The sequence below is a fragment of the Sturnus vulgaris genome, chromosome 18, assembly GCF_052056855.1.
Source record: "Sturnus vulgaris isolate bStuVul1 chromosome 18, bStuVul1.hap1, whole genome shotgun sequence".
NCBI classification, from domain to species: Eukaryota; Metazoa; Chordata; class Aves; order Passeriformes; family Sturnidae; genus Sturnus; species Sturnus vulgaris.
In genome coordinates, this window is record NC_142260.1 from 5,218,995 (window position 1) to 5,233,739 (window position 14,745).

The following is a 14,745-nucleotide window of genomic DNA, read 5'->3' on the forward strand; positions in this document are numbered from 1 at the left end:
AAATTTTATATATATATATATATATAACCTCAGTTATCCTGGAGTGCTGGAACAAGGGTTGGAGTTAAACAGAGCAGGAAAATCAGAGGGGGAAAATCAGAGGTAAATTGGAGGAAGAGATGAGGGTGAAAATGGCAGAGGGAAATGAGGGGGTGGAAATTTGGCAGGAAAATCTAAATGAGGGATAAATCAGAAGTAAGTCAGGAATAACAGCGCTGACTCTCTTGCATCAATATGACCTCATCAAGCCTCCAGAGATCAAGTTTTATTCCATTCTTATGGAATTTCTTGGATCATTTCAAAAAGGGGCAGAAAGGCATTAGAGAAGCCAGTGAGGAAAAGCAAGCAAAGAAACATGGAATTTTCCAGGTCCTCAGGATCTGAAATGTCTTTGATCCCAACCTGGATACTGGAGAGGGGAAGCAGCACAGCTGAGACCCCACTCCATGGAAATGAGATTTATGGGATGCTGGCACCACCAAAAAGCACCACAGTGGTTGTGCCTTATCCCAGCTCCCCAGCTTCCAGAAGAGTCTCCATTCCCAATCCTAATGAGAAGTGAGCAGCAGGCCACTGATCTAAATTCCCACCGTGAATTTGGGATTCTATTTTTAGAGAGCATGACCCAAATCCACGGTGATGTCACTGCTGGGATGTTAGTCAGCCTTTAGGATGTGTTTTTGGTAATTATATCCTAATGGAGACAGGGATTTTAATTATTATAGAATGAGACTGCAATCTTCCATTTAGATTTTCCATTGGAAAAATTCTCCAAACTTCATGGAATCCTGGTTTGGGTTGAAAACCATTCCATTAGCCCAAGTTGCTCCAAGCCCTATCTAACCTGGTCTTGGACACTTCCAGGGATGTAGCATCCATAAATTCTCTGGGAAACAGATCAGTTTCAAGTTAATAAAACTCTTTGGGCTTAATTTTGGAAGTTCACATGTAAATAATCATATGGATCAAGGATTTAGGGAAAGGGAATGGAAATATTCTGCATTGTTTTGCACCCCAAAGGCACAAAACTGCTCTGGGATATTTGAGATTTTGGGGGAAAACCCTCAGAAAGGTCTATTTATGAGAGAAAAATGTTATAAATTCTCATTACTGGACGTTCTATCAACGTGGGATGGTGGCTGAGCTTCCAGGACTTTCCAGCAGCTCTTTGTTGGCTCCATATCAGGAAACAAAGCTCCATAATATCCTATTTTCACTAATTTTGTCCTGGGAATTCAACAATTAAATCTGGATTCATCCCTTTGGCCGAGGATTATTTTTTAAAATAACTTTGTTATAAAATCAGTGGATTCTATTGCAAAAATAGTGAAGTTGGATTCTTCTTCGAGTTATAATCCCTTTTTTTTTTTTTTTTGCATTCTAATCCCTAAACTTTAGTTCCAGCTTTATTTTCTGATCCAGAATAGTTTAGAGGCCTGATAAATATTTTTAAATTTGTGACATTGGAGCTGTGGTGTGACAAAAAATTTCATGTAAACATCAAGACATAGAATTTTAGGATGGCTGATGAACACCCCCGGGGATGGGTGGGACAGAATCAGCAGGAAAACACCCCAATTCAAACAAATCCTGGGAAAGCTCCCATGGAGCCAAGTCCTTGTTTCCAAATTAAATGTGTAAGTGAGACACTGGATTTGTTTGGATATTAAACTTGACTCCTGGACATTAAAAATGCATTTAAAATTCCATTATCTCCCTTAGTTTTCCCTCGGGAATCAACAGCACATTATTGTCTGCAGATTAATATTGATAATAATTCCAGAGAAAGTGAATATTTCTCTCCTGGCAGCAATCCCAAAAAAAGACATAACACAAGGGACAAATAAAAGCTCTGTCTGGAACAAAGGGGATAAACTGATAATGTTTCATGGAAGTCACCAGTGGTGGAATATTTTCATATAAAGATCAAAAGCAAAGCCAATTTCTGCAAGGATCTATTCCTGGATTTTCATTGAAGCATGGAATTCTGGAAGGGTTTGGATTGGAAGGGACTTGAAAACCCATCCCAGTTCCATGAGCAGGGACATCTTCCACTGATCCAGGTTGTCCAAAATCCATTCTCCAAGGTGTCCCAGCCCGTGGCAGGGATTGGAACAGGATCTTTAAAGTCCCCTCCAACCCAAACCATCCCAGGATTCCATGGTTCTACTTCCTAAAGCAGAGGTTTGCTATTCCAGCAGGACACCATTGGGCAAGCTGGAGTTCCCAACTCATGGCTTCCAAAGACTTCCAAGCTGCACATCCCACCTTGAGCAACATCTCATCCTCCCCACCAGCACTTCCAGCTCCATCCCTTCCAACCTTCACTCTGGATTTTCCTTTCCCAACCTTTGAAAGCTGCCAAATTCCTGATCATCTTAAAAACTCACACATCGTTCCTTTGCCAGATGGGGGCAAAGGTCAGCTCTGGAATAAATGGATTTAGCCAGCCCAGAGCTGCTCATAGACACAGAGCATCCATCTAATTTCACGGATCCAAGTCCTGCCAGTATCCTTTGAGGACATTCCCATCACAGCAGAATTTTAAGCACATTCTCAGGCTTTGATTGAAAATTCCTTAAAGGTCGTTGGAAGAAAAAGTCATTTGAGTGGCTCCAGGAATTTCATTGTGGGTCTCCACGATGCCCTTCCCAATTTGGGATTCTCTGATTGTACGAAGTTTTTAATTACACGCCCAGCAATTTTAACTGTTCCCACTAATTATTTAACACCTCAAAGCCCTTTCTGTAACTTCTTTCGCAAGTAATTAAGACCATTTGGAGGTTTATAATTAAAAAGTGAAATAATTAGAGAATTCCATGAGATTTTATTTGGGTTTGGGTTGGTTTGGGATCGTTCTCTTTTTGTTTCCCCCACCTTGTGTCCCAGCCACGTTCCGTGGTGCCCCTCAACCGGCAGGCGCTCCGCGTCCCCCGTCAGATCCGTCAGGGCATCCTGCAAGAAAAGCAGTCACCTTGCTTCAGGTGAGTAGAAACCCGGTCAGGATTCCAAACTGGGAAGGGCTCCAGCTCTCTGGAATGTCCACTGAGGAGGCCACTGCATACCCACTTACTTTTGGGGACAGAGTTCCCCGGATGCTGATGACCACCTTCTTTTTGTCATGGTCCACGGCCACGTAAAAAGGGGTTTCATAAACCTGGAAGAGACCAGGAGAGACATTTCCACTGGATTACCCTCAGGGAAAAGGAGGCAGAGCATGTGACAGGATTTGTTTCTTGATGGAAATGGAAGAGAAAAGGGCTTCGCTCCCCTTCTTTGTCCCACTAGAGCGGGAAGCAGGTAAATTCCATGGGGGAGGGGGTGTGGGGTTGTCCTTACAGCGTCGTGGCAGGAGGTGTAGACGATGTCCACGGAGGTCATGTTCTCGTCCAGGAAGTGGCGCCGGATGGCGATGGCGTTGCAGCCACAGCAGTTGTCCTCCTCGATGGTGACGCCGGGAGCGTAGCGCGGGCGCGACGGGCACAGGCAGCAACATCTGCGGGAGGGAAGCACGGCTTTGAGGGGAAAAAGGCTGGATTGAGAGTGGCATTCCCAGAGGAAACGGAAAGGTGGGTCCTCCAAACCTCACCCCAATGGCAGCGAGTGCCAAGTGAGGGATAAAACCTCAAAATCTGGGATCGGGTGCAGTTTTCCTTTTGAGCACCAGAGAGAGCTACAATGCAGCCAGTCCCCAAGGAATCCAAGGATGGTGGGGTGGGATGGCTCCTCAAAGGATACTATCCTTGGAAGTACAGTTTTCCAGTGCTTCAGTGTGGAAAAACCAACACTGACCAATCTCCAGGTTTATTTATAGGAAAAAAATGGGTTTAGAATCATCCCAAAATAAGAGAAGCACATTTTCCTTCTTTCTCTCTCACAAATAAAAATGTTCCCAAGGAATCACATTCCTTCCAATAGCCCAGGAAGTGTCAAAAGCTCGTCCCCAAATTAAATCTGGTGACAGAATTCTGGCAGCTGGAAACAAACTCTTGCACCGGGGCAAACATCCTGAGCTGGAAAAATCCAATTAATCCAAGAGAGCACAGCCCAAGCCATGCAAATCTTGGAGGTCTTTTAATTAGGACTCAAATGTCAACTCTCTAAATTTTGAGCTCCAAGAAGTTCTTTCTGGACTTGGTGTTGTGCCAGGTGAGTTCTCTCTGCTGGCTGTTCCATGCTCCAGAGAGGATGGAGAAGAGGACAGGCTGGGTTGTGTACGAGGAACTGGAAGGGATTCAGAAAGCTTTTGGGATATGAAGCCCAGAGAGACGGAAAGAAAAAAAACACAAGGAGAGGAAAAAGGCAGAAAAGAAATCGAGCAGGGAGGAAGCATCAAAGAGATGAAATAAATACGGGGAAAAATGATTTCTAAATGTGGCAACACCAGGCAAGACAAGAGGGATGAGGGTGGGCACTCACGAGCAGGATCTGGCCAGGCGGCAGAGTCCACATGTGGGCTTCCTCATGAGGTAAATGGGCCATCCATAGGCAGCCAAGGCGAAGAGCATGTAGTAACACACCTCCCGGTACCGCTGCATCTCTTGCTGGAAGATACGGCACTCCCTGAGCCTGGAATCTCTTGGAATTTCTCCCCCCATTCCCTTTTTGCATAGTTAGGCACATGCTGAGTGCCAGCCCCCTCTCCCAGCTGCGCTGAGAGTGAGGTGGGGATGCCAGGCAAGAGCCACCCCCTCCCAAAGATTTCTCTGCCTGATTTGCTGAGGAATTCTCTGGGTATCCCACCATGCTGCTAAGGAAGCTGTTTCCTGCAGATTTGGAAATGAGCTCCCTAAATATCCCCTTTCCAGCAGGCCAGAGGATGCCTGGAGAGGGCTACAAAGCCAATTTAGGGCCACGTGCTGTGATTGTATCCTATGAAATCTCAATTATCTTAGAGAGCTGGATTGGGGTTGGAGTTAAACACAGCAGGATAACCAGAGGGGAAAATCAGGGAAACATCAGGGAGAAATCAGAGGTAAATAAGAGGAAGAGCTGAGGGGCAAAATGAAGTGGGAAAATCTAAATAAATAAAAAAATCTAAATCAGAGACAAATTAGAGATAAACCAAAATCAGGGATGAATCAAAATCAGCAAAAAATCAGGGATAACAGCGCTGACTCTCTTGCAGCAATATCGCCTGATCAAGCTTCCAGAAATCAAGTTTTATTCAATTCTCATAGAATTTTTTGGATTATTTCAAAGAGGGGTAAGAAAGGCATAAGAGAAGCCAGTGAGGAAAAGAAAACAATGATCACAGGTGGGTTTGGAGGATCCCACGTGCCAGGGACTTACCGCGTTCTTCAGATCCAGGTATTTGGTGTTCCTGGTCACTGGCATTCCAGACAGGAAAGCTAAAATGTCATTGTTTGCCTGAAAGTTACAAATAAACAGAAAAATTCCTCTGTGTGACAGCAAGACAAAAATCAACTCCCAAATATCCCGAACAGGCCCCTCAAATATTTCCAGTGGTTTTATTCCTGCCTGATTTGAATCTCAACTCAAAGGGGAAAAGAACTATTAAAATAAATAAATTTCTTACTGCCTTGACAATCTGCAAACTCCAACAGCAGCTTGGAAAACTGGGAATTTTTCCTTCTGTAGCCTGAATCCCAAATCAAGGGAGAAAAGACCCAATAAAATAAATCAATTTCCTATTGGGCTGACAATCTGCCAATCTCAACAGTGGCTTGGAAATTTAGGAATTTTTCCTGCTGCAGATTGTTGGAGTCTTTTCCACATCACTGTACAGTGGGAATAATCTTCCCATTTATTTCCCCTTGGAGGCCCTTTTGGGATTGAGAGCTTTTCCTGTATCACCTGCTACGAGAAGATCATTCCAGATTTGACTGAGCACTCAGCCATTAGAAGGGGAAAAACTACAGGGAAAAACCCAGGAAAAGCTGCTGAAATCACCATTATTTTTCCTCCCCACCTTAGCGAGCGAGAACAGCCTAGAAATGAGGCGGGCAGAGCCATGCAGCTGTTTTTCCCAGGGAATCCCAGAGCAGCTGGGAAGTGAAATTCCCAAATTTTCCCACCTCATCCAGCACGGCACTGCGCTTGGCTCGCTGCCGCTGCCGCAGGAGAACCAAGCCCGCGATGATGTCGGAGGGGACGATGTCCAGGTCCCGGAAAAATTCCGCAAAAAGGTACGCGATCTCGGAGTAGGCATCCTGCAACATCCAGGGAGAGAGGGGTTGGACGAGGAGGAGGAGGAGGAGGAGGAGGAGGAGGAGGAGGAGGAGGAGGAGTTTGGGTGTGGGAAGCCTCAAAACAGGACACCAAGTGAGAACTGGATTCGTTTTCTGGAGCTCTGCCTCCAAAACAGCCACGAGATTCCTGCAGGGAATGCCAGATCTGGACTGATCACATGGTTATTGTCTCTTGTTTATTTTCCACAGTCCCACTCGGGGGCTGGATTTGTGCCGTGTGTGGGCACCTCGACATCCAAACAGCTCATGCAGGACAAAGGGAGGGAAAGGGAATGGTTTTAGGCTCTCTCTATTAAAGGAAACAGAGAAAATGGGATGAAAACCAAGCAAATCCCAATTCAGTGCCACCTCGGAGTCATCCTTTCTTCTCTAAAGCAGAATAAAGGCCAGTCCATGAGGAAAAAACATTAATTTTGTCCTATTTAAGAGCCTCTCCAACTCTAACTTTGCCCCGAGATCCTTTTTCCCATATTTAAATAAATCCATATTTATCTTTTTCCCATATTGATCCTCTTGCCCAAACTTAACCCAAACCTGGGAACCTTTCTCCAGATTTACCCCAGACCTGGAACCCTGCTGCCCACATTTAACTTTCCAGTACTTATTCCAGACCTGGGATCCTTCTGCCCAAATTTAACTTGCCCAAATTTCTCCCAAACCTGGGATCCTTTTGCCCGGCTTTTCCAGGTTTATTTTGAATGACACCCAAGCAAAAAGGCATGAAAAATAAAAACTGAGTCACTGAACGCAGAATTCCCAGGAATGAAAGTGACCAAACCCAAAAAAGGAGGGACAGAAATGGAAGTGACCTGAGAGGGTCAAGGAGAGGCTCTGGAGCAGAGGAACAAAGACATTTTGAAATGTCCTCTTCCCACTTTTTTCTCTGTGCTACAGGGAAAAAACCCACAAGACCTAACAAGAGAATATTTTGGGAGGCTGGAGAGGGGCTGGAATGTGGGTCAGTGCTGACCTGTCATTACTCCAGCCTAAGGACAAGGATGATCCAGAGGCTGGAACAACAAAACGTGGAGCTGCACCCACCAGTGGTCCATATTTGGCTCCTGCCATCCAAAACTTTTCCTACGATGATGATCACAGCCTTACCCTGAACCTTTATCCCGTATTTTCATAGTATCCTTTATCCAGCATCAAAACCCACAAGACTGGAGTGTTGTGGAAACCCTGAGCACTCCAGGACGGGATTTCTCCTCTCCCTTCTTTGACCATCAAGACAGTAAATCCCTTCTCTTCCCTGCAGGAATGACCTACATCCTTTTATCCCTGCCAAACTCCTGGCATGTGGGACGACTTTCTGTCATTTTTCACTTCCCTACAAAAGCCAGTTAAATCCCCATTAAGAACTGGGGCTCCAGGTGCCAACTCTCTGTGCCAGCAGTGCCTTTGGAAAGCCAACGGCATTCCAACTGCAGTATCCTTGAAATCCTGACCTCATCAATCCTAGCACTGCTCCTGCGAGCTCACAAGAAATGCCAAGAGCCTCCAAAGGAAACAGGACAAACACCAATTAATCCAAAGTGGCAGCTACAGCCCTGGATGCTCTGACAAAAAAAGGCCCTGATGGAAGTTCAATGCGTATTTTCCGCTCCAAAGGAACAGCTTTTTGCGGGAACACCTGACATTATTCCTGTTTGTCCACCTGGAGTGCTCTGCTACAATCCCTGAAGGCTCTGAGGCTTCACACTTCACCCCAGATCCTTTCCCCAAAGCCATGTCCATTCCATAAAACACTTTTCCAGCCCAGAGGACAATGATCCTCTGCTGCTACATTTTTATTTTTCCATGGAGTCTGGGATGGGCAGCAATGGAGTAATTTCTGATCCATTACGTGCTCATCCATTCCACACGCTGCCATGCCAGGACACAACGTCAGGACTTGTTCCTGCAGAGAAAAGAGGCTGGAAATTGCTCAAAAGCTGGATGTAAAGTGGAAATTCAACAGCATGAGGAATGTGAGGTGTTTGGAATCCACTTTTATTCCAAGCTTAAAAAAAAAAAAAGAGAAACAGACACTGCAGAATGGAAAGTTTGTTAAAAAGAACTGGAAATATTTGGAATACATTACAATCCTGAATTAACTGGGAGTTGTTCAGGGCATTCAGGTGCCTGTCAGGGCTCTCTCTCCCAGGAGGCAGCATCCATGCTGTGCCCTCAGGACAGGAGTCTCCAGCACCTGGGCAAGGTGACCTGGATGTGCTCTCAGGGAGAAGGGAAGCTCCTCTGCTCTGAAGCACCAAGAAAAAGTTGCTGTGGGAGCTGCCAGGGCACAAAGCTCCTTTGGTTCCAGTTTTCCAGATGGATTTCCAGATGGATTTCCCCAGCAGATAAGCTGGGAGCTGGCAGGCCTAGGCTTGAACTTCCCAGAGGGGCATTCCCAGGGAACATGGTGGCAATTCAGCCAGGAAAAGGGATCCTGGGAGGGCCAGCATTCCAGGACACAGTGCTGGATTTCTGCACAAGGGCTGTGACAATTCCTGCAACCTTCCACATTCTGGAAGCTGCACCTGTGGATAATTCCACAGCACTCCCTAAGAAATGCTGTTAGTTCCATTTATCACCTGGGAAGAACAAACGTTCACCTGACTCTCCTTTATTTTTCCACTTTCCCTTTGGAGCTTTCAATCCCAGTCTCATTTCTCTTCCTCTCCACGTTCACATTCCTTCCAATGTGCTCCTTTTCCCGCTGCATCCTTTTGGAGCACGAACTCTGGGCTATATTTAGTGAGGACACGGCGGCTGTGGTCGGTCCCTTGGTGTTTTCCCTGTCATTTTCCGTGCCCTTCTAACTGGAGTTAAACGTCTGGGCGGATTTTTTGGCCACTGCTGGTTTTGTTGGAATGTCCTTGATAAATCCCAGCTTTTTCCCTGAGAGGTTGTAACTAATTCAGAGCTCAGTGTCTGCGAGTGCACAAATCTCCTGATTTTTATGACTTTCTCCTCCCTTTGGGAACAATTCCCTGGTTCTGCTGGCTCCCCTTCAGGAGTCCTCAAATCCTCAGAATTCTAGCCAAATTAGTTAAATCAAAAGCAAAGTTTTCCAGCACCAAAGTTTGACTTGCTTCTCCAGCAGGTTCTCAGGAATGCGGGTGAATCCCACCCTCAGGCATCAACCTGCTCCCAGTGATTCTAAGGAGAATGGAATGATAGCTTTTGGGGAAAGAATTTCAAGGCTTTACCCTTCCCTGCTAGAGAAGAGCAAGGAAAAAATCCCAATGGCAGCACAGGAAAATTCCCAATGATCTTTATGTGGATCTATGGATTAAACTGTAGTTTTTGACTGTTAGGAAATCCAGAGAGATTTTGGTGATTCTTCCAGATTTTTGTTTTCACATTTCCAAATTCTCCTCCTTAAGGGTGTGAGACTGATTGAAACAACAGGAAAAAATGCTCAGAAAGAGGCTGATGAAGGGAAACAGGAGCTGCCCAGGAAGTGGTGCCAAATGTGATCCTAACCCGAGGGAAAACAGGGATTTCTCCCACCGATATTTTGACTCCCAACAGGAGATTTTTGGTACCCACCGACTGCGAGTCCTTTGTCCGTGTGCAGCAAAGGAACACTTTGAGCCTGCGTGTCCAGCTGCTGGCTTGTCCCTCTTCCAGGCGGTGTCTGGGAAAAAGAGGGAGAGTAGGAATGTCAGGAGAGGCAGAACATGGCATAGGATCCAACATGGAATGGCACAGCCTGTGCTGTCCCTGGAAAAATGGCATAAGATTCCCCCAATCCTCCTTTTCCTCAGGCTGAGCCCCCTCAACCACCCCTGGTGCTTCAGCTCCTTCCCCAGCTCCAGGCAAGTGTGAATCCACAGGATCAAGCACTGTGTTTGGATATTTGGTATCCTGCCTGAATGGGATGCATGGAAAAAAACTCCTGTTGCAATTTGGCAGCTGCTCCATGTGCCAGGATGTGCAACCACTCAGGAGGAAAAATTCTACCTCAGGATAATGGGAATGGCACAAGAGACCCTGAGCATTTCAGACATGCAATTTTTCCCCATCACGGAATCATGGAATGCTTTGGGTTAGAAAGGACTTTTGGGATCATTGTGTTACACTCCCTGCCATGGAAGTAGGGACTGATTCCGTGCCAGAGTGCCAAGCTCCTTTAAGTCCACAGCTCCTCTTTTTTTTTTTTAAGAAACACAAGGGCATCCCATCAGGATAAGGCCAAGCCCAGAAAATGGGTTGCACCTGGAAGGAAAAGCTGCTGGTAAAGGAATATTTACTGTAAATGGAAGGAGTAGATCCCACAGGGATCCATCAGTTCCTGCCTGAGTACCTGAAAACAGCTCTCCATAACCTTTCAGAAGAGGAATGGGAATATGAGTGGCAGCAGGGCTCTGCTCCCCCAGATCCCAAAGAACTCCAGCATTTCCCTGGTGGGGTTCAGCAAGCAAGTGTACTCTGAGCTATTTTCCCTTTCTCTTTTCCCAAATTCTTTCTTCCTAACACCAAACTTCCACAACTTCAGTAGGAGCTCCAAAGCTCCTTGGAAAAGCCTTGGCACAACAAGCCAAGCCTTTTATTGGGCTGTTTCTTTTTCCCAGCCCACACACACCACGATGCCACTGGGAAAGGAAAACCACTGTGGGACACAATCCAGGCAGGCAGAGAACTTCCCAATCTACTCCTTGGAAAGGATTTCTTTCAGCAAGAGGAGAAGTTGGGATTATATCCTTTGGAAACAATTGTTTGAGCAGTGAACAGTCACATTTGATGTTTGTTTTTCACATCATAGCCCACAGCGTTTGCTTGTTAACAGCTGTTAACATTCCCTTCCCAGAGGGAAAATCCATGAACAGCAGGAACAAGCTCTCCATAAATGCTGCAGGCCTGGAGGGAAAAACTCAGCCAAGGGAGAAAGGCCTTCACTCAGCTTTCTGGGATCTCAACATTTCCCACAGAGGAGCTAATTTTGGGGTTGATTTGAATTTACTTGTGCAAGCTATGAAGCTCAGATTTGCTTTGGAAAAATCATCACAGAACTCTGGAATGGTTTGGGGTGGAAGGGACCACAAAGCTCATCCAATTCCACCCCCTGCCATGGGCAAGGACAGCTCCCACTATCCCAGATTGCTCCAAGCCCCATGCAGCCTTGGACATTTCCAGGGATGGAATAGCCACAGCTGCTCTGGGAGAACCATTCCAGTGCCTCATCACTCTCACAGGGAAGAATTTTTTCCTTGGATATAGTACTAGAGCCACAGTATCATCCTTCTTCTCTTCCTAGGAATGCCCTGATCCCAAGCAGCAACTACCACCCTAATTCAAAATATTCCAGGCTACTGTAACATATTGGAAAGGTCAGGAGGAATATCTGGCATTCCACAAAAAAAACCCCAGGCTCCTTCCCACAGAACTTGATGCACTATCCTTAGAAAAGCCTAGTTTTCCCTCAAAGGGGACCTCATTCCAAGTCATTGGAATATACAAAATACACAAACCCAATGAAAAATGGGAAATTTACAGAGTGTTTTTTGAAAGCCTCATTTTTTATCCCTCGGATCCTGATGCCCTCCAAAGCCACATTCCTCAAGGACAGCCACATATCAAAGGAAACAAAGCCTGTTTGTGTTGTCCCCTACTGGAAAAAATCCTTTGGAAAAAAACTGTGCTTGGTGAAAAAAAGCTTTTTCTCTCCCCATCTGGGGAGCTCCAAGATGGAATCAATTCTTAATTAAAAGATCCGACTGCCAACACAAAGGGAATTGTTCCTTGGCCAAAACTAAATAGGAGAAACCTCAGGGCAAAAGGTTGGATTTTGGAGAGGAAAATAAAGGAAGAAAGGGGGTTTGGAAGGAGATGCTGCCTCAAAGTAAGGAAAATTTATGCACAGACTCACTGTTTCCACGGAAAACGCTGCTAAGGGATATGGACAAACAGGTTGTTGTGGTCAGCAGGGTCCATGAGGATCCACAAATCCAGTAACTATGGCAGAATCCAGCTGGATTCTGTATGGCTTTTCCTCCTTTGGATGCAGGTGCCCACACACAGCACTTGGCAGGGAGCTGCATCCTCCCAAAATCCCCCTCAGCAGAGTGGAATGCTCCCTGCAGCAAGGCAAGGAGAAGGGCAAGATCCCAAAAAAGCAGGACACCCTTCCAGAAACCTTGCCCTGAGAAGCTGTGGCTGCCTCATCCCTGGAAGTGTTCCAGGACAGCTTGGACAAAGCTTGGAACAACCTGGTAGAGTGGAAGGTGTCCCTGCCCATGGCTTAGAGGGCTTTAAGATCACTTCCAACGCAAACCATCCTGGAATTCCCTGGCTCTGGGAGGATTTTGGGTGCCCGTAGCCATGAGGACACAGCACTGGTAACCCTGAAACCCTCCACTGGTTCTTTCCTTAAATCTTTGTGTCCTTGGATAGAAGGGAAATTCAGTCTGCTGTGAAGACAGGCTGGAAGAGCTGGGAATGTTCAGCTTGGCTATGAGAAGGCTCTGAGAGACCTTAAAGTGCCTAAAGTGGATCCAAGAGAGCTGGAGAGGGGCTTTGGACAAGGGGCTGGAAGGACAGGACAATGGGAATGGCTTCCCACTGCCAGAGGGCAGGGATAGATGGGATATTGGGAAGAGATGCTTCCCTGTGAGGGTGCTGAGGCCCTGGAACAGACCTCCCAGAGAAGCTGTGGCTGCCTCATCCCTGGAAGCATCCAAGGCCAGGCTGAAGCCACCTTGTCTAGTGGAAGGCATCTCTTCACATGACAGGGGGTTGGAACTCAATGATCCTTAAGGTCCCTGGCACCCAAGGCACCCTGGAATTCTGGGATCCCAGGGAATGCTGCCTCACCTGAGGTTGTAGGTCCTTAGGTTGCGCTGGCGGCGCTTGGTGGCGCGGAGCTTGACAAAGGTGCGTCCCGTGGGATCGAAGACACACAGCACAGTGATGCACACACTCAGGATCACCACCCAGTTACACACCACCATTCCTGAAAAACAAAAATGGCTCTCAGGCGCTCTGACCCTTACTTCCCACCCCAAACCCCTGCAGCAAAAGGAAATCCTCTGGAAAAGGCTTTTAAGCCACAGCTGGATGAGTCTTCCGGCTGTTTTATGGAGCCATTAAATGCTCCCTGAGTATCCGGGATGGTACCATTAACATCATCCCCACCAGGAGACTGGGAAAGGCTTCCAGGAAAACAGTAAAGCCATTCTGAAGGGAAAAGGGGGAATTTTCAGACTGCCCTTCCCTGGGAACACAGATCCCTGCCTGAGCTCCGGCAGCACAGGCGGATGAATGGAACGACTGTTCCGAGCAATAAACAGGAAAACAAGCCCCACATTGACAGCTCCCATCCACTTCCCAGAGTCAATCAGCACAGGCAGGAATGAAGGATGCCCGCCAATCCTTTGGAATGCTCCCAGGCCACATTCCAGCTCCCTACCCAGGGTGACACTCTTGGCTGTGATGTCGTTGCAGGAGGTGTAGTACTGCGTCAGCCACACGATGCCCACGATGGCGTACACGAACTCAATCACCAGGATCGCTGGAAAAAACAGCAACAGCACGGATAACAGCAGCCTTTTCCCTAAGGATGAGCTCCTCTCCCCATTTTCTCACAAGGAACAGGTATAAAAACACTTTGGAAAGGGATATGTAAGGAGATGAGCCAAAAGTGCGACATGTTCCAAACGACTCCAAAAAAATGGGATCCTGGAGGGGCCAGCGCCCTTGGTTGTGTCACAGGTATGAATCAGAGATCCAGACCTTCCTCCCACGCCGCTGGAAAGAATCCCTGAGGCAGCAGGAATGACAGGACCCAAACCTTAACTACCTCAGACAGCTGGCCTGACTCACAGATCCAAAATAAATCGTGTGGATCCAGGATTAATCCTGCTCACTATGCTTAGCAAACATTCTCAGCACCTTTGCAGCCCTTCCCAAACAGTTCCAAGGAGACAGGCCTTAAGGAGCTCCTCAGTTTTGTGACTCTGATAACAAACTGGAAACTGGGGATTAACAGTGCTTCCCTGGAACAGAAAAGCTGGGAAACTGCTCTGAAGTGCCCATCCTCCCACTTTCTCTCCAGAATTCCAAAGGACACGTGAGCAATCAGGTGTGGAGAAGGTGAATACCTTGCTTGGAATTGCCTATGTTTTGGTGGAGCTGAGACTAATCCAGCCCGGCTTATCCCACTCACCCTCCTTATCTCCTGCTGGCACAGAATCTTTCCATAAGTGGCTTTGCTACAGACCTGGAAAGACCAGTTCCAGGAGACAGAGTTTTCCTGGGCAAGGAATCAGGGCTGGGACTGGTTCCTGATGAACTCACTTTATGTCTGAATTAGGTTTTGCTTCCCTTGGCTCCTCTCCCCTTTGCCTGCTACAGGACAGGAGCAGCAGGAGCAGGGATGAGACATTTCCAGGTTCACATTGGAGTTAATTCCCTAAATTCCTCTGCATTAAACAGCACATGCTTAAATTGGGACAGTCACATGGACCTTGCCCACGCACTGGTCACGCTCCCACTTCCATCAGCACAACTGATCAACCACCAGGAGCAAAAAACCCAGGAAAAAGTG

At 46.8% G+C, this 14,745-nt stretch overlaps 1 protein-coding gene across 9 annotated transcripts in view; it reads right to left on the reverse strand.

Annotated features, from left to right (window-relative positions):
* DAGLA (diacylglycerol lipase alpha) overlaps positions 1–14,745 on the reverse strand; it is a 77,458-nt gene that overhangs the window by 15,176 nt on the left and 47,537 nt on the right. For all 9 annotated transcript variants that reach the window (XM_088175527.1, XM_088175525.1, XM_088175522.1 and 6 more), the window contains 9 exons: positions 13,609–13,710; positions 13,014–13,152; positions 9,750–9,837; positions 6,039–6,173; positions 5,293–5,370; positions 4,420–4,544; positions 3,340–3,496; positions 3,074–3,157; positions 2,878–2,955 (listed from right to left, as the gene is read on the reverse strand). In XM_088175527.1, the coding sequence (XP_088031653.1) occupies positions 2,878–2,955; positions 3,074–3,157; positions 3,340–3,496; positions 4,420–4,544; positions 5,293–5,370; positions 6,039–6,173; positions 9,750–9,837; positions 13,014–13,152; positions 13,609–13,710 (986 nt within the window). The remainder of the gene's footprint in view (positions 1–2,877; positions 2,956–3,073; positions 3,158–3,339; positions 3,497–4,419; positions 4,545–5,292; positions 5,371–6,038; positions 6,174–9,749; positions 9,838–13,013; positions 13,153–13,608; positions 13,711–14,745) is intronic.